Source organism: Bos grunniens, chromosome 11 (assembly GCF_055505025.1).
Source record: "Bos grunniens cultivar Pamir isolate PY7600 chromosome 11, Bosgru_T2T1.0, whole genome shotgun sequence".
NCBI lineage: Eukaryota > Metazoa > Chordata > Mammalia > Artiodactyla > Bovidae > Bos > Bos grunniens.
In genome coordinates, this window is record NC_141175.1 from 69,417,577 (window position 1) to 69,437,122 (window position 19,546).

General features: G+C 41.5%; 2 protein-coding genes across 16 annotated transcripts in view; one reads left to right on the forward strand and one right to left on the reverse strand.

Annotated features, from left to right (window-relative positions):
* LOC147363286 (uncharacterized) overlaps positions 1-19,546 on the reverse strand; it is a 201,665-nt gene that overhangs the window by 133,757 nt on the left and 48,362 nt on the right. The window contains exon 3 of one of the 9 annotated variants that reach the window (XM_086326818.1): positions 9,951-11,156. The exons of the other annotated variants lie outside the window; for them this stretch is intronic. Coding sequence (XP_086182944.1) covers positions 11,062-11,156 — 95 coding nt within the window. The 3' untranslated portion in view covers positions 9,951-11,061. Of the gene's footprint in view, positions 1-9,950; positions 11,157-19,546 lie in introns of those variants that run through there. 9 annotated transcript variants of the gene reach the window in all.
* The window catches only part of PNPT1 (polyribonucleotide nucleotidyltransferase 1), a 39,788-nt gene continuing 38,222 nt past the window's right edge, over positions 17,981-19,546 (forward strand). For all 7 annotated transcript variants that reach the window (XR_015136872.1, XR_015136870.1, XR_015136871.1 and 4 more), the window contains exon 1: positions 17,981-18,159. Coding sequence is in view for 2 of the 7 variants with exons in the window: in XM_086326794.1 (XP_086182920.1) it covers positions 17,999-18,159 (161 nt within the window). In the remaining 5 variants the exon portion in view is untranslated. The remainder of the gene's footprint in view (positions 18,160-19,546) is intronic.

Consider the following 19,546-nt stretch of genomic DNA (forward strand, 5'->3'; position numbering starts at 1 on the left):
CCCTGTTTATTTAACTTCTATGCAGAGTACATCATGAGAAATGCTGGACTGGATGAATCACATGCTGGACTCAAGACTGCCAGGAGAAATATCAACAACCTCAGATATGCAGATGATACCACTCTAGTGGCAGAAAGTGAAGAAAAACTAAAGAGCCTCTGATAAGGGTAAAGGAGGGGAGTGGAAAAGCTGGCTTAAAACTCAACATTCAAAAAGGTAAGATCATGGCACCTAGTTTCAACATTCAAAAAACTTCATGACAAACAGAAGAGGAAGAAGTAGAAGCAGTGACAGATTTGAATTTACTGGGCTTCAAAATCACTACAAGCAGTGACTGCAGCCATAAAATTAAAAGATGCTTGCTCCTTGGAAAGAAAGCTATGACCAACCTAGGCAGTATATAAAAAAGCAGAGATCACTTTGCCGACAAAGCTGCATATAGTCAAAGCTATGGTTTTTCCAACAGTCATGTACAGATATGAGAGTTGGACCATGACGAAGGGAAGAATTAGTGCTTTCAATTTGTGGTTCTGGAGAAGACTCTTGAGAGTCTCTTGGACTGCAAAGAAATCAAATCAGTCAATCCTAAAGGAAATCAACTCTGAAAATTCATTGGAAGGACTGATGCTGAAGCTGAACTCCAATACTTTGGCCATCTTATGTGAAGAACTAATGCACTAGAAAAGACTCTGATGTTGGGAATGACTGAAGGCAAAAGGAGAAGGGAGTGACAGAGGATGAGATGGTTAGATAGCATCACCAACTCAATGGACATGAATCTGAGCAAACTCAGGGAAAGTAAAGAACAGGGAAGCCTGGTGTGCAGCCATCCATGGAGTCACGAGGAATCGGACATGACTTGGCAACTGAATAATAATTAGCTGTGCCAGCAGTAGCCCCTGGCATCACCAGCCCCACTTCTGTACCTGATGAATTCAGATCTGTCATTCTGGTTCAGTTTGAAATTCATCTTTCCCAGAAAGTTTCTTTGGAATTCTTCAGTAGTCTGTGCACATGGCTTCTAGTATAGCATGTTGCCATATTTTTTTTTAATCATCTGGTTATGTGTTTGCCTCTCCCATGAACAGACCTGAAGGTGAAGACCATGATTTACTCATCTTTGTAGCTCCAACCCAGTGTTTCATACATTCAATAAATACTGGTTAAGCTGAAATGTTATATTCATGCCATTTTGCTGTCAGGATTGTGGCTTCCTAGAGAGGAGGAATTCTGGCTTCTAGTACATATCTTTCCATTCTCTATACTCATCATACACAAAGCTGACCATCAGAATCTGAGGAGTTTTAAGTACAGTTTCCGAGAAATGAGTATATTACAAAGGTGACATTCATAGTACCAGGGGGTGAGGGGAAGGATAGCAATTATTTCTCCAATAGTGCTAATTTTTATCATATCCATAAGATATTCTGTGATCAATAGTTTAATCATTTAATTGTGATAGGGAGATAACACTGAGTAAGTATAGAAAATATGTATAAAGCATAGGACAACAGAGGAAGGCTAACCTCTCTGTTGGCATGTCCAATATTTATTTACCTGGGCATAACATTTGCTATTATATTTACTTTTGGTGTTTGTGAGTAATGCTACAAGAAAAATTGCCAGGTCAAGGCTTAAGATTAAAGTGGTATGAGACTCTGGAGTGAGTGGAATGTAAAGAAAATGAAGCAGATTGCTTTGTTTTGTCTATTTTAATATAATTTATTATTTTTAGTGTTTAATAACTCAATACATTTATATTCAAAATTCCTTTATTATTGAACTCCCTGCAGCAAAAAATAACTTGGTTATTGCCAATCTAAAACTCTCTAACCCCTAATTTCCTTTTCCTACTGAAACAATTGTTTTGATAACATACTTACATAGTGAGAAGTATCTCAGGAATGACACTATTCAGTTATAGCAGAAGGATTATATTAAAAATGGCATTGGGACAACTGGCTGATCAAATGGAGCTTACAGACTAAAGAAGAAAAAAAATCATTAAACACCAACATGACAAAACTAGAACTCATATTTTCTCCCAAATCTGGCCTTCTTCCCACTTCTCTAAGAGAGGCATGCTTTCTCATACCTCTCTAAGACAAGTAGAGAGGCACACCTGACATATTTGACTCTTTTCATGCCCTCTCCCCAACATCCAATGTATCACCTAGTTTTATAGATGCTACCTCCTAAGTATCTTGTGAATCTGTCCACTTTTCTCCAGTGAACTTCCAGCATCCCAATTTAGACCTCTATCATCTCATATCTGGACTTCTGAAATAGCTTTGTCATGGGTATCCCTCCAAGTTTTCTTATGCTTTTCCAATTTATTCTTACAAACCACAACCAGTTTTCTAAAAAAACAAATCTGATAAGTTTATTCTCCTGTTTATAACTTTTCAATGGCTCCCCACTTGCAGTAGAATAAAGGGCACACCCCTGAAGATAGCTAAAAAAAGCTGTATTTTCTGGCCCCTTCTCTAGCCTCATCTCTTGCCATTTTCTCCCTCCAACATCCTTAACCAGACACAATGAATTTATTTCATTCCTCTCTCACTTCTGGCTTCCATATGTATGTTGCATTTGCATTAACCACTTTTTCTATCTCTTGGCCACTTTTCTACCTATCTAGAAGCTTATTTGATACCTCCTCCTCCATAACCAGTTTATGTTGGATTCTAATCTCTCTGTATTATGCCCATCATCAGTGCTACCTTACTAAATTGTGCTTGTCTATTTGTCTATTTTTCCCACAGACTATAAACTCACTGAAGGTAGAGATTTTGCCTATAATGTTCACTCCCAAATCTCTGGGCTTAACACAAAACTCAGTACATGGTAGTACAATTCAGTAGTTAATTGGTCAAATGGATGGATGGAAGAATAAATGAACTAATGAATAGATTATATGATAAGTGTTATGTATTTATCATAAAATTATCATAGGTATTAAGACGACCTTCAGGTTCCATGATTCACTAGAAGGACTCACAAGACACAGTGTATGTTATACTCACAGAATATACTCACCGAATGCGTGTTATGATTTGTTACAGAAAAATAGAGATTAAAATCAGCAAGGAAATAGAGTGCATAAAACAGAGTCCAGGAGAAACTAACTATAAGCTTCCACGTGTCCTCTCTCAGAGGAGTCTCACTGACAGCACTTAATTCTCCCAACAAAGATGTATGAGAACACAGGCAAACTGTTGCCAACCAGGGAAACCCACCTGAGCTTTGATTCCAGAATTTTTACTGGGGCAGTCAGTCACAAAGGCATAAAGTACCTGCATGACTGAGTTTAGTATTGGAGAAGGAAATGGCAACCCACTCCAGTGTTCTTGCCTGGAGAATCCCAGGGATCGGGGAGCCTGGTGGCTGCCCTCTGTGGGGTCGCACAAAGTCAGACACGACTGAAGTGACTTAGCAGTAGCAATCCTGCTCCCAACCTAAATATAAAACTGATACAGGATAACCCAAAGCCCAAGGAATGAAAAAAAGGCATTCACCACAAATCACATTGTTAGTATGAACTATTGTTTTCCCCAGATAGACAAAAATAAAGTATGTCTATGAAAACTTTCATAAGCCAAATGGTGTAAAGCGAAGCAGCAATCACCTTAGGAAACACCTTGCTAACAGATCTACAAAATAAATCAAAATAAAGCCAGTTCAAAACTGGCAGCTGGATGCTGAGATGCTGAATGTAGTTCTCTGGTGAAGGAGCTTAGGGGTGCCACTCCTGCTGCTGGGAGTGTCCCTACCTCTATAACTGCTCACTACAGAACAAATGCTGAATGCTATTTTCTCTTTTTTCATAAAAGTGAAAATCCTCTTCAGATTTCTTTTGGTTAGCAAACACAAGAACTAACACAGGTCTTTTGTGAAAGTGAAGTGGTGTAAAGAAAACTCCGGAAAGTCCTAGGATAACTATCTGGCACAGTACTAAGTCTCAGTTATATAAAGATACTCTTATCAATAAGGATTATTTCAAGGGCTCAGAGGTTATATGCCAGGAGGTCGTTCGTCAAGGGCCCGTCCTCAAGACCTTTAGAATGTACAGGGTTTGGGCAACCCAGGCCTGCTGAGTTAATCCCTCTCAATTTACAGAAACTCAGTAGACTGAAGTGGGTTAAGGAGGACTTCTTAATACATACAACATTTGAGCTGCATATTGAAAGAGAAGAATCAGCTATAAATACAGATGAGAAAGCAAACATAGAAGTAAGAACAAAATCATCAAGGCATAAGTGAGCACGGCTCTTTAAGGGAAGGAAAGTAGCTCTCATGGATGAAGTCACCTCTACTCACAGACCCTCAAGCTTCCATGATGTTTCTATTGCCACTCTTTTCCCACCTGTATTTATCTACTCACTAGAGATCTTTTCACAAACTGGAAAAATGATTACTACATCATATTGTATTCTTTCTAATCTGTTTTATGGTATGCAGAAATTTTTGCCCAAAGTCTCACAGATAATTTATTTCAAAGTATTCTCTGCATCCATTTTCAAACTCATAAACTAAGTATCTATCATCTTCTCTCTTGTATAACCTTTCCCAGAGACAGTGAGAATATTATACCCAAGTTACCTCCTGAGTGAGGGAAAATGGCAAGACAGCAGAAAATACTAGAAAAGATGAATAAGTATCTGAAAATATAATTTTCCTATACTTGTATGTCTCCTTGCAAATGTCTCAAGAGGGACAATCTTCTGAATCATTTGAATTCCCTATAGCTCGTGAATTTATACTAAGCCAAGTCTGCACGGCTATGCTCCCCTATTCTCTAAAATTAGATAAAATAAATTACTGTTGAAACTGAACCCTAATACTTTAAGCACCTTTTCCAAATTTAAGTAAAATAATAAATGTGAAAACAGTATAGTCCCTATATCCAACATACTCAATAAATTATTGTTGAAACTGAACTCTAATAGCGGGTATGTGTGTGTGCATGCTCAGTCACTCAGTCACATTTGACTCTTTCCTCCCTCACAGACTCCTCTGTCAATGGGGTTTTCCCAGCAAGAATACTGGAGTGGTTGCCATTTCTACTCTATGGGATCTTCTTAACCCAGGGATCATGCCCAGGTTTCCTGTATCTCCTGCATTGGCAGGCAGATTCTTTAACAATGAGCCCCCTGGGAATCCCTAATACTTTAAGTACCTTTTCCAAATTTACCTCTTCATCAAAAGGAAAAGTAATTGAAATGTACACTGAAATCACGGAAAAGGCAATGGCAACCCACTCCAGTACTCTCACCTGGAAAATCCCATGGACGGAGGAGCCTGGTAGGCTGCAGTCCATGGGGTCACTGAGAGTCGGACACGACTGAGCGGCTTCACTTTCACTTTTCACTTTCCACTTTCATGCATTGCAGAAGGAAATGGCAACCCACTCCAGTGTTCTTGCCTGGAGAATCCCAGGGACGGGGAAGCCTGGTGGGCTGCCGTCTATGGGGGTCACACAGAGTTGGACACAACTGAAGTGACTTAGCAGCAGCAGCAGCAGCATATTGAAATCAAGGCTTGAATGAAGTATACTTTCTTAACAGTCAAAGCAATCAAACTTTATGAAAGACAAAAATTCAAGTTTTCAATAAGAAAATATGGGGGTGTGGGGAATGAAACTTTGATGGGAAGAGGGAAACATACCAGCCATGGAAAATTAAACTAAGCTATGTATCTAATGCCAAAACCAAATTAAAGGAGGCTTAATGAGAACTAGGCAGCAGCCTGAAAGAAATCTCATTTGCCCTCTTCACCCTGGAATTGCCTTGTTGGGAGTCCATGAGAGTCTGTATTTAAGAAACAAAAAATGTGCAGGCATTTGCTATAGAAATTGCTCTGGTTTCTCATGCAATGGTGTGGGCTTCATAAATGTTTAGTAGAAATAAGAATGATGAATATTAGATATAGGAAAAAAGACATACCAATTGTTTAAAGGAAGAGAAAATAAAGATGCACAAATGGAATTCTTATATGCCTATTGATTTTTGAAAGCTATATGAAAGACTGAAAAGGACAACAAAATACGAAAGCTAATATTGCTACTCAACTTCAAAGCTTCTTCTCTCATAAGACTGATGCATGTGTACAACCACAAGAGAAGCTTTATTTTAAATGTAAGCATTTCAAGGAATAGTGTGTGACCTTAGACATCATCTTTTTAAAAAAGAACAAGCTGTGAGAGGCTAAAGGCTTGTGATTTTAATGAGGGTTAATGACGATAATATAAAGCTACTTTGCACACTACAGTCCACTTAGTAGCAACAGCTCATACCTCTTTGCAGAGCCACCTATTTCATATCCAAGACACAGTAAGTGTATTTTAATACAAAACCTTAAGTTTCTCTAAGACATTCCAAATTTATATCAACATTATCATCTTACCCAATCAGCCAAAACTCCAGTGTGCTTCTCTCCTGATCAGATTTCTGTGTGAATTGTCAAAGGGAAAAGGAGAAAATTGTGCAAAAGATGGCTCTGTGTTGTTCCTGACCAAACATTAATGTCAGCCTATTCCAAAATCAGCTCAAAGATATAATTATTCTGTTAAGAAGACACAGAACAAATTTAAGAAGAGAAAATTTTAATATGGTCTGAATTTTCCACTAGCATTACCAAAAAATAGCTCCAAAAATCTCCAAATTTTAATCTATGTTAATTAAAAATGACAAACACAGTTACTATAAGCCATCATGGCCTGAACTAATTTGACTGAGCATGCAATGCAGTGTTGGCAAGGTCAGGCTTTTGTGCTCAATTATTGTTCCTTCATGCAGACTTCAAAGAAACTGTTTTGTGAGAAGGAACAATGATTCCACTATCCAAAGAATAACTAACATAAAATTTAAATAACAATCCAGTGGAGGTTGCAATTAGTTAGAATTCAAAAGACACACAAACATATGCAAAAACCTATTTGTAAATTGCCTTTATTCATTAAAATTCTATAAAACTTTTTCCTAGACAGTAACAATGAGTGAATGCATCAGGAATGTAATCAGTATAGGAAAACCCATCCATTAGGAAAAGTGACAATGACTAGTGGTAGTATAAGTAACAAATAACCATAATGGTGATTGACGGTATCAGGACACAGAGGAACACCCCTGAGACTGAGGATCTGGATATAGAACCTAAGCTGTTTTAAGGTATGGAAAAATTTGGGTGATACCTTCATTGGGGCAGACCTCTTTCTGATTCTTCTTTTATTGGGATGGAGGGAAATTTCAGTACACCAAGACAAAGAGAAGTGAAAGGGATTTTTACTATCCCTTATTCTCCTCCATCTATGGGGTCGCACAGAGACGGACACGACTGAAGCGACTTACCAGCAGCAGCAGCAGCAGCATTCTCCTCCCATGTGGCGCTAGTGGTAAAGAACCTGCCTGCCAATGACTTGAGTTTGATCCCTGGGTTTGGAAGATTCCCTTTAGGAGGGCATGACAACCCACTTGATTATTCTTGCCTGGAGAATCTCATGGACAGAGAAGCTTGGCAGGATACAGTCCATAGGATCGCACGATTGAGTTGGGCACGACTGAAGAGATTTAACACGCATTCTCCTCCCCAAAATAGCAAGTATTATCTCTGTGTTACCTTACTAGCCTCTACCCTCTGCCATAAGGTAGGGAATTCCCATAAGGTGGGAATTGATGCTTTTGAACTGTGGTGTTTGAAAAGACTCTTGAGAGTCCCTTGGACTGTAAGGAGATCCAACCAGTCCATTCTGAAGGAGATCAGCCCTGGGATTTCTTTGGAAGGAATGATGCTAAAGCTGAAAGTCCAGTACTTTCGCCACCTCATGCGAAGAGTTGACTCACTGGAAAAGACTCTGATGCTGGGAGGGATTGGGGGCAGAAGGAGAAGGGGACGACAGAGGATGAGATGGCTGGATGGCATCACTGACTCGATGGACGTGAGTCTGAGTGAACGCCGGGAGTTGGTGATGGATAGGGAGGCCTGGCGTGCTGCGATTCATGGGGTCGCAAAGAATCGGACACGACTGAGCGACTGAACTGAACTGAACTGAACTGATTCAAAGCCCTAAAACTGCTCAGTTCACTTGGTTCCTGGGGAAGATACCAAAGAGATATCTGCTACCTCATGTATCAGAAAGGCTGGGTGACTATTCCAAAGGAGGAAAATTTCCTAATCCCCATTATTGCTTTCCTCACAGCAGAAAATGTGGGACAGTGGTGATATCCAGTCACAGCTTTCTTAATAATCCATGACAAGGAGGAACAGATGCTTTTTAAAGTTTTCCTCTACCCTCTTAAGTTAAGTGAGGTCTATAAACTGACAAAAGATATATTCATAAAAGAAAATGTATATAAATTTTACTCATGCTAATATTTACACAAACACAGAGGCTTCAAAGGAAACAAGTGAAAACCCAAAGCATTTAGACCCAGGGACTGTACCATTTTAACAAAGTGTGATAAATTGCAGAAAAGCAACTAGACAAAGGAAAGAGGGGTTTAAGCTTCTATAGTGATCAATTGAGGGAAACCAGTGGAAAATGAGAGCTATTTTAGTAAGGTTTCATTTATTCAGATTCATCTCAGTTCCAGCCTTCCATTTCCAGTGATAAAATCCATTCTCCTCATCCTGTTACACCACAAGGGGTAGAGGGGAATTTATGCCACCTTTGCAAAGGGAAATTTATGCCCTATTTCTGGGCAGATAAGGGGAGAGCAGAGAATCTTTATTATATTTGTTGGTTCTTAATTTCCTTCAGCTCAAAATAAACCTTATTCTCCAAATATCTGACTTTGCTAGAAAAAAAATTCACCCAAATGAATAGATTGGTTTCCCTTGAAATACATGATCACAAATCTCTAAGGGCACACAGCCATGCAACCCCAGTGTCTAGCAATCCCATCATACTTCCTGAGAAGATTCAGTTTTCTATCCCCCAAAATAACTTCCTTCCTAAACTTCATATGTCTTCTCTCCCCCACAACCCTCTACCCTCAACTCTCAGCTACTGGTTTTATCTCAAACTTCATTAAAGATACTGAAGTAAAACAAATTTCCTTAATTCTCCTTTAGGCAAGCCTTCAAACTCACCTGCATTTGCTCCTCTCTCTGCTGCTACTACTGCTGCTAAGTCGCTTCAGTCGTGTCCGACACTGTGCGACCCCATAGATGGAAGCCCACCAGGCTCCCCCATCCCTGGGGTTCTCCAGGCAAGAACACTGGAGTGGGCTGCCATTTCCTTCTCCAATGCATGAAAGTGAAAAGTGAAAGGGAAGTCACTCAGTCGTGTCCGACTCTTAGCAACCCCATGGACTGCAGCCTACCAGGCTCCACCGTCCACAGGATTTTCCAGGCAAGAGTACTGGAGTGGGGTGCCATTGCCTTCTCCAGCTCCTCTCTCTACCTTCTCCCTTATTTCAGTGAAGGAAAATTTCTTCCCAGTATGTGTAAAACAGGGTATTAAATGAGGACTTTTCCTACTATACCACACTTTGGGTTAAGGCTCCAAAAATAAAAATAATTAGTGATAATTACCCCAACATTCTACAAGATACAAGACAGCAGAACCAGTCCATAACTGTCAACTCCCAACATCCATTCCAGCCAAAACAGAGGACACTAACAATTTGGAACTTGAATAAAGAAGAGCCATGTAGGTAAAGGAGAAGGAAATGGCAACCCACTCCAGTATTCTTGCCTAGAGAATCCTGTAGACAAAGGAGCCTGGTGGGCTGCTGTCTATGGGGTCACACAAAGTCGGGCAAGACTAAGTGACTTAGCATGCATGCATGCATGCATGTAGGTAAAGATTTGCTACATGAGGTAACGAGGAATGATATGGCATTTTCCTGCCCTTTCCATGGAGGAAGACAGAGTCTTCCCTGCCCTTCCCACCTCAATCAAACTAAGCAATGGGAGCTCAAGAGAACCACTGAACGAGAATAAGAAAAATATTTTCTTCCACAACTAAACATTTATTAAGCTCTAGAATAGCTGTGTGATGCCATGAAATAGGAGCAAATACAGTAAGAGAGTTCTCAGGAAGGCTTAATATATGTCACCTACAGCTGGAGGACTGGAATAAAGAATTTGAATCCATCATTTTTTAGTTTGATTGATGATAACTTGTAACCCTCAATATCCCTCTTCTCCTTGTGCCTTACATCTGGGCACACTGATAAGAAAGTTCGAGCACTCGTTCTTTTCGCACCTGTGGGAAATTCAAAGCACACAAGCCTCTGGCCACCCACACGTAAGGACACTCACCCCAGCACCACCTCATAACCACAATGAAAACTCTAAGCCAGTCTCCTTTCCCTGCTCTCTCAAGCCATTTTCAAAGTCAAGTTAGCTTGTAGAACTTCCCTGGTGGTCCCGTGGTTAAGAATCTGCCTGCCAATGCAGAGGACATGAGTTCGATCCCTGGTCTAGAAAGGTCCCACGTGCCTCGGGGCAACTAAACCTGTGCACCACAACGAATGAGCCTGCACGCCCTAGAGCCTGTACTCTGTAGCAAGAGAAGCCACCATAATGAGAAGCCCATGTACCATAACTAGAGAGTAGCCCCTGCTCGCTACAACTAGAGAAAGCTGGCATGCAGCAATGAAGACCCAACACAGCCAAAAACAAAATACATAAATGAATAACATTTTTTTTAAATATCAGCTTGTGAAGTCTGTCTTGCTCCTCTCAAAGCCTCATTAGGTAACTAATACACTTTTTCATACTTAACTTGGTATGTAGGTGGAGGTGAGGTGCGGGTGTGACATCATTCTTGACATCCAACCAAATTCTGAGAGTCCATCTTAATACTCCAAAGTGGTCATACAGGGACATTTGAGAATATAGACTCTAGGGACCTCCCTGGTGGGTCCAGTGGTTAAGAATCTGCCTTGGGATGCAGGGGACACAGGTTCGACCTCTGGTCAGGAAACTAAGATCCTATATGCCACAGAGCAACTAAGCCCGAGTGCTGCAACTGCTTAGCCATGCACTACAACTAGAGAGTCCATAGGCTGCAATGAAAGATCCCACGTGACTTGATGAAGATCCTGCATGATGCAACTAAGGCCCAACGGAGCCAAGGAAGAAAGAACACAGACTCCAGTGCCTGTTTTCCAAGTGAGAGAATTTGGAGGCCAGAGACTGACTGGAGCCACCTGCAAAGGAGGGTAAGAAAAGAGGTCAGTGGCTGAAATAAGTGACAGTGCTACCACTTTAGGGGGCAAGGATGTGAGACTTTATGGGCCAAGAGAACCCAAGAAAGCCATTTTAATAGTACTTTACCCAAGAGGGCTAAAAGCCAAGACAAGAGGGTCTCAGCAGTAAGAAGCTGTGCAACAGAACACCAGGAGCAGAAGCTGCGAAGGTCACAAAATGTCACCCAGAGAGTATCCACATTAGGAAACTATGCAGTTTGGTGGTCTCAGCAGAGGTGTTCCCACACGTACAACCCACATCATAGCCAGCTTGTGGATGTCTGCAGTAATGGTGGACATTTGGAAAGAGCATCCCATCCTTAGAACAATAACAATAACACCAGACAATCTGGAAATTCACAACTCTCCTAGTACCCATTAGAACACTAAAATGAAAGAGTAACCAAATAATCTGAAATCTAAAGAAAGATAAGAGCCTCCAAAGAGAGACAGGACATGAACCCTTGCTTACCTGGCACAGTCATCAAAAGACATTGGCAAGGAGAATTCAACTCTAATTTTTAAATAATTACTAGAGGGCAATTGTAGGCTACCTAGAGACTATAGAACCCCTAGAGGCTGCAGATACAAGAGGAATTCACAACCACTCACAGCCTCTTCTCTGCGGACTTCACTTGCTGCTGCTGCTATTGTTGCTGCTGCTGCTGCTAAGCCGCTTCAGTCATGTCGGACTCTGTGTGACCCCACAGACGGCAGCCCACCAAGCTCCCCCGTCCCTGGGATTCTCCAGGCAAGAACACTGGAGTGGGTTGCCATTGCCTTCTCCGGGACCTCACTTGGGCACTCAACAAAAAAAGCCTGGATAAGCCTAAGCGTGGGCTTCCCTGGTGGCTCAGGGGTAAAGAATCTGACTGCAACGCAGGAGACACAGGTTTGATCCCTGGATTGGGAAGATCCTCTAGGGGAGGAAATGGCAGCCCACTTCAGTATTCCTGCCTAAAAACTCCCAGGGACAGAGGAGCCTGGAGTGCTACGGTCCATAGGGATCACAAAGAGTTGGACACAATGGAGTACAGAGCAAGAGTCCTGAGAAGTGCCCTTCCTAGTACAGGCCTGGGAAGGAGCACAGCAGTCACTTCAGGAAGGACAGAAGTCACACTGGGTCCTTCTCCCCTACCTCCCCTAGGAAGGGGGAGGTACCTTACCCATTACGGAAAGGTAAATGCTGTCACCTAAGGCACTGTGAAACTCCACTGCAGGTGGGAGAAGTAACAGAACATAACCCTTTACCTCTGGGGAAGGGACAGAATACATGCTAGGAATTACAGAATTACAGCTGGCAGAGAGACTTCAGCACTGAGAATGCTTCTCACACCCAAGATCCAGGGAGATAATCCTTCCTAAGACTGAGGATTAATCAGAACAGCATACCTCTCATCTCCCACCTACAAGTAACAGTGTTCTACTGATGATATGCAAATAGTGAAGAGAGCCCCTCCAAGGAACAGAAGGAAGAAGGAAACAGAGGGGATACTCATAGGAGTTCTGAAGAGAATTTAATTAAAGGGGTATTTATAGAGGGGAAAGTGATTCTGGAACTAACAGTGAGGAATGCTGAGGTACTGAAAGATGGGCAGCAGTAGGAAACTCTTAAGGCCCAATGTAGCAAGGAGAAGAAACGGTGTAATTGGAATGAGAGCCAGAGTCAAGTAAGCAGGGCCAGAGATGGAAGCAGTCATTGCCACACCACGACAAATTCAGGTTCTGTGTTTTTAAATCCTCTCTCCTCCAGCCCCCTGATCTCCTGCTGGTGTCTCCCACTGGCTAACCCAACCATAAGTCAGAGGGCCAGGGAGGTGGAGTGTTACAACCTGTGAATCAGCTCCTTGGGGTACAGGGCAGAGCTAAGAAGAGTAGAAAGTGGAAGGAGCAGATGCAAATGGAAAATATCTAGCCTAATATATCCTAGCATTCCTCCTGCAACAAGGTTGGTTCCATCTCCATAGACTTAGCAGCCTCTCCCACCTTAGGGCTCAGATCCAGGCCTTCTCTTTTCTTTCTAACCTCTCTCTAGGAGATATCATGCATATTGGTGGCTTGTGACATTGATGGTATGCTTATTACTCTTATATTTATATTTCTCTAGTTCTCTCCTTGAGTCAGGTCCACGTTGTGACAGCATCTTGTGTGTCTCAGACACTCCATTCCTAATCCATCTAAGACTCTTGATAGTTGTAATTCTCCCCTTTCTGAATCCAATTCATCAACAAATCCTACCAATCTCAATACTAAAATATATTCCAAATCCGTCCATCCTTTCTTCTTGTCACCCTTGTCACCATATTACTCCTGATCTCTATACTACTCTCTCATCCACCTCCAATCCATTTTGAACTCAGCAGCCAGAGGGACCATCTTAAAATGTAGGTTAGACCATGACTTTTAAAACTTTCCCATTCCTTTCTCTCCTTCCTCATCTCTGCCACACTCTTCTTTACCACGCTCTAGCCAAATTGGCTTTTCTGTATGTCTTCATAGAAGTCAAACTCTTTTACGACTTTGGGGTAATCATCCCCTTGCAAGTAGCTTCTCCCACGTGGCCCTATGTCTCAGAAATTGTCTCCTTCTTATCGTTCAGGCTGGCTTAAATGTCTCTTCTTCAGGAAGTCCTTTCCTGGCCACCTTATTTGATGCAAGTTATGCCTTCACCTCACTATTTTCTACCTTCGTACCTAGTTTATTTCTTTCTTAGCATTGCATGCTATGTTGCTTAAGTTGTGTCTGACTTTTTGCAACCCCATGGACTGCAGTCCCCCAGGGTCCTTTGTCCATGGGATTCTCTAGCAAGAATACTAGAGTGGGTTGCCATGCAAACCCACTGGAAAAGGAAATGGCAATCCACTCCAGTATTCTTACCTGGGAAATCCTATGAACAGAGGAGCCTGGCAGGCCACAGTCCATGGGGTGGCAAAGAGTAGGACACAACTTAGAAACTAAACAACAACAAATTTGTATATATGTACATATATATATGGTTTAAACCAAGCTACAAACCAAATTAAATTTTAATTAGCAATCATTTAATGCAATGGTGTTTTACTTAAATGAAATTGCTACTCCGAGGGTGCAGTGGTCTTAATTGTTTTGATGCAGGTTCACTGGAGTTTGAAGGAAAAGAGAAACATTGAGAAACATTGCTGGTGGATTTAAATTGGATCACCTTTAATGTGCTTCAAGGTAAAGAAGTTGATTTTAAATTATATTTTGGCTGTTGAACTAGACTTGGCAGAACTGTACTTCTAGAATGTGACATTTCAGATTGAACCTCATGGATGACAGCTTTGGTAGCTGCAACCACAAGAATGTAAACCTCATATGTTTCTAAGTCAATCTTAAAATGCTTAATATGAACATAGTCTGGATCATCTGGATGACTGCTGCTCCTGCTGCTGCTGCTAAGTCACTTCAGTCGTGTCCCACTCTGTGCAACCCCATAGACGGCAGCCTACCAGGCTCCCCCGTCCCTGGGATTCTCTGGGCAAGAACACTGGAGTGGGTTGCCATTTCCTTCTCCAATGAATGAAAGTGAAAAGTGAAAGTAAAGTCGCTCAGTCTGGATGACTACTTCATAATAAAGCTCTGCCACGATACCTCAGCATCCACATTTGCCTTTCAGTTTATGATCCAATTACTACCATTTCAATTATTTTGGATTGGTGGGAGGAAATTGGTGGGAGTTCAATGTGCGATTTCTGCTTTCTAGCATTTCCAACTGGATGAAAACTAACCGACCCATGGTTTCTTTATGACTGTAAAGAAATTTTTTTTCTTTTCTGAAGAAAAGAAGGTCGTTCAGTATTTCAAACAGAGAAAACTAGAGGGAAAATTAAGAGAAGACTGAATCAAAGATGAATCTACCATTTATTGAGTTGCTGTATGCAGAGTACACCATGCAAAATGCCCGTCTGGATGAAGCATAAGCTGGAATCAAGATTGCCGGGAGAAATATCAATCACCTCAGATGTGCAGATGACACCACCCTTACGGCAGAAAGTGAATAGGAATAAAGAGCCTCTTGATAAGGGTGAAAGGTGAGAATGAAAAAGTTGGCTTAAAACTCAACATTCAAAAAACAAAGATCATGGCATCTGGTCCCATCACTTCATAACAAACAGATGGGAAGACAATGAAAACAGTCAGAGACTTTATATTCTTGGGCTCCAAAATCACTCCAGATGGTGACTGCAGCCATGAAATTAAAAGACGCTTGCTTCTTGGAAGAGAAGTTATTATCAACCTAGACAGCATATTAAAAAGCAGAGACATTACTTTGCCAACAAAGGTCCATCCGGTCAAAGCTATGGTTTTTCCAGTAGTCATGTATGGATGTGAGAGTTGGACTATAAAGAAGGCTGAGTGCCAAAGAACTGATGCTTTTGAACTGTGGTGTTGGGGAGAAGACTCTTGAGAGTCCCTTGGGCTGCAAGGAGACCAAACCAGACAATCCTAAAGGAGATCAGTCCTGAATATTCATTGGAAGGACTGATGCTAAAGCTGAACTCCAATACTTTGGCCACCTGATGTGAAGAACTTACTCTTTGGAAACAACCCTGATGCTGGGAATGACTGAAGGCAGGAGGAGAAGGGGACAACAGAGAATGAGATGATTGGATAGCATCACCAACTCGATGGACATGAGTTTCAGCAAGCTCCTGGAGTTGGTGATGGACAAGACAGCCTGGTGTGCTGCAGTCCAAGGGGTCGCAAAGAGTCAGACACAACTGAGAGACTGAATTGAACTGAACTGACAATGTGCCAGGTACGTAAACACCTTACACCCTCTGTCACATTTAATCTTAAATTAAAAAAAAAAAAAGTCCTGTGAGATTTGTATTATTATCCATTTCTATAGATAGACTGTGAAGAAAGCTGAGCACCGAAGAATTGATGCTTTTGAACTGTGGTGTTGGAGAAGACTCTTGAGAGTCCCTTGGACTGCAAGGAGATCCAACCAGTCCCTTCTGAAGGAGATCAGCCCTAGGTGTTCTTTGGAAGGAATGATGCTGAAGCTGAAACTCCAGTACTTTGGCCACCTTATGCAAAGAGTTGACTCATTGGAAAAGACTCTGATGCTGGGAGGGATTGGGGGCAGGAGGAGAAGAGGACGACAGAGGATGAGATGGCCGGATGGCATCACCATCTCGATGGACATGAGTCTGGGTGAACTCCGGGAGTTGGTGATGGACAAGGAGACCTGGCATGCTGCAATTCATGGGGTCGCAAAGAGTCGGACACGACTGAGCGACTGAACTGACTGACTGACTGACTGAGGCATACTAGGCATACTTCCTGCCTTCTGCAAAGAAGTGTGAAAGACTACATATACCCCAGCCGCTGGCAATCTCCACTCCTTTCCTAGAGCCCTGATGACTTCTCTGCCTTCTACCCCTTAAAATTCCTTTATTCCTCCTCCCTTTGGGGAGAAGGTGTTTTTAAAGTATGAGTTCTCCTTTCTCCATTCCTTGATCTATAAATAAAACTTCTGCTGTACTATACCAAACTTGGCTTCATTTGAGTGGCATTTGCAACTCCAGGCAAAGGACCAATTGAGGGGTCACCGACTCTTTGAGGATTGGTAACAACTTCAATTCTATGCTCTAAACTATTAGGCCTAAATGAAAAGGATTATACAGTATTTAGGTCCTTTACCAAAAGGTGATTTAATATTCTTAATTTATAAAACTAAAATCATGTTGAATTGTGGCAGGTAGATTCTGATAGATTTGTCTTTATGACAGGTTTCAGTGGATTGGTCTTGAAAACACTGGCAACACAAGGTAAAGAAAAAGGTAGAAAAAAGGCAAAAACTACTTTAACATTAAATACCTGTAAACAGAGTTATCTGTAATCCCTTCTATTGACATGGAAATTCCAAATCAGTGATTAGAATTGCTCTTGAGAGCAATTTGTTATTTGGATTTCTTTGGGGAACAGGGTTATGACCTTAAAAGAGAAATATGATCCTCAGAACAATAATCATTTGATTCATTCCAGGAGCTATATAAAGATTTCTCCAACAGACTGGATTAAGAGGGGTGGGAGAAATTTATCCACCCCCTAGAAATTTATCAAATCAAATTCCAAAAATTTTTTTTCATTTTCCAAAACTTTTAAAAAATAGTGGCAAGTTGGTTTAGAAAGTATTAACACTTGACAAAAATAGGCAGAGAAATTAACTGCTAAATATTAAAATGGAATTGAACCCAAATGAGCATAATGATAAATAAAATGGTAACATAGGTCAACCAGAGGTGAAATTAACTTACTAGAAATAAATTGGGCTCCAATGGTGGTACTTGGTACTCCCTTGGTAAAGTAGTAGTATATTTGTTGCTTGAAATTTATAAAATAAAAGCCGGGGGGGAGGATGGAAGACAAAAAGGTCTCTTTCCATGGCCCACTATGCAAACTCTCCTAATTCTCAGCTGGCAGAAGCCAGATAACAACGATGTGTTTTCTGATTACTTCTATTACTGCAATACTCTTTTAAATACTTGTGCTATTTTAGATTCTCTTTTAAACTACGATAGAAAAAATGAAAAACAAACCAAAAAACTCACATTATTTTTCTAATTGTTGTTGATTGGCTAATAAAGGACGAGTTGTCGCAATTGCATTCAGATAGTTTTGACCCCCTCTACGCTTCGTAGAAAGCGGCCAGCTATCCGTTTCCCCGGCGTTCCCCTCGGTACCGCGGAAACGAAACTGCGTCAGGCTCCACCCCACTATCTGCCGAGTAAGCCAATCAGGGCGCGGCCCGGGATGATCGCGTGCCAGGTGTCATGGCGGCCTGCAGGCATTGCTGCTCGTGTCTCCGGCTGCGGCCTCTGGGTGATGGTCGCCTCCGTCTGCCAGGGCGGGATAGGACACTCACCCAGTTACAGGTGCGAGCACTATGGGGTGGCACCGGGCCGCGATCTGTGGCCGTGGACTTAGGCAGCAGGTAAGGAACTGTGTGTGTTCTCTGCCCTTTCACAAGGCGGGTCCATATACATTCACCTCCTAGAGTACGAATCCGGCAACCCAAGTCTCTTTACCCTAAACCTAAGTTACAAATTTCCTTTTCCGTGTTTGGAACCTGTTTCTTGGTACCCCCGCCCCTATCCCCCTACATCTCTTGCTGTCTCAGTACCGTGCCCTTTGCTGTTTCTTCCTCCCTCCCTCCCTGTTCCGAGCTTCTTTTCCCCAACTTGAGTTTGCCCACCTGATTTCCATTCTTTTTACTTTTGGTGATTCCTCGGCTATGAAATGAAAAAGATAACGCGTTAACAATTGATGCTTACGTCCTTCAATCCAGTTTACTGCCTAAGAAGCTTGGTCCATATGACTCTGGGTAGGAAGGGAAGGACAAAATCAGTTTGTTGACGCTGGTTATATGATACTCTGTTAAAGCCTGTGAAAGTGTTAGTCACTTAGTTCCTGTTCGACTCTTTGTGAACCCAGCCAGGCTCCTCTGTCCATGGAACTCTCCAGGCAAGATTACTGGAGTGGGTTGCCATTCCCTTCTGCAGGGAATCTTCCTAACCCAGGCATGGAACCCAGGTCTCCTGAATTGCAGGCAAATTCTTTACCGTCTAAGCCACTTGGGAAGCCTATAGTAAATGTACTATTACTCTCATTTTACAGTTAAAGCAACAGGGGCTCAGAGAAGCTTAGGTAACTTTCTCAGGGTCAGTCAAAGCTACTCCTATGAGACTAGGTGGATTTTAAACTTGTGTTTCAAATTGATACTCTCTTGGGGTTTGTTTGCCAGAATTCATTTCTAAAATGACTTTTATAAAAGTAGTATGGGATTCATTTTAAAAAATGAAACTTCTAATACTTTATATATAGTTTTCACATGTATTTTTTAAAAAACGTTGACTCTAGTTCATACAAAAGTCAGAAAATCTGGCTTTGAATCCAACAATTCCTCCCTGACTTAATGATCTTTGAACAAGTTATGTCACCGCTCCTTCCACTCCCCTGAATGAGGAGACTTTTATTAGATCAAGAGTCAGCAAACTTTTTCTGTAATGGGTCAGATAGTAAATATTTTAGACCAAATCATAAAGCTGGGTGTTTCGGTTTTGCCTACTGTGTGTAGGTCATGTAATCATATGCGTTTACATACCCTCTAAAAATGTAAAAAAAAAAAAGTTGTTAGGTTAAAGACTATAAAAAGAAAAGAGCTGTGGTTTGTTGACTGCTAGACTAGATGATCTCTAAGGTCTTTCTTTCCACCTCTTGCATTCTTTGATTCTGATTTTTGAGGGAAAAGATATCTCTTCCGTTCTTCAAGGACTAAAATTTATTCTTCTCTGAAGAAATGCCCCAGAACATTTCATTAC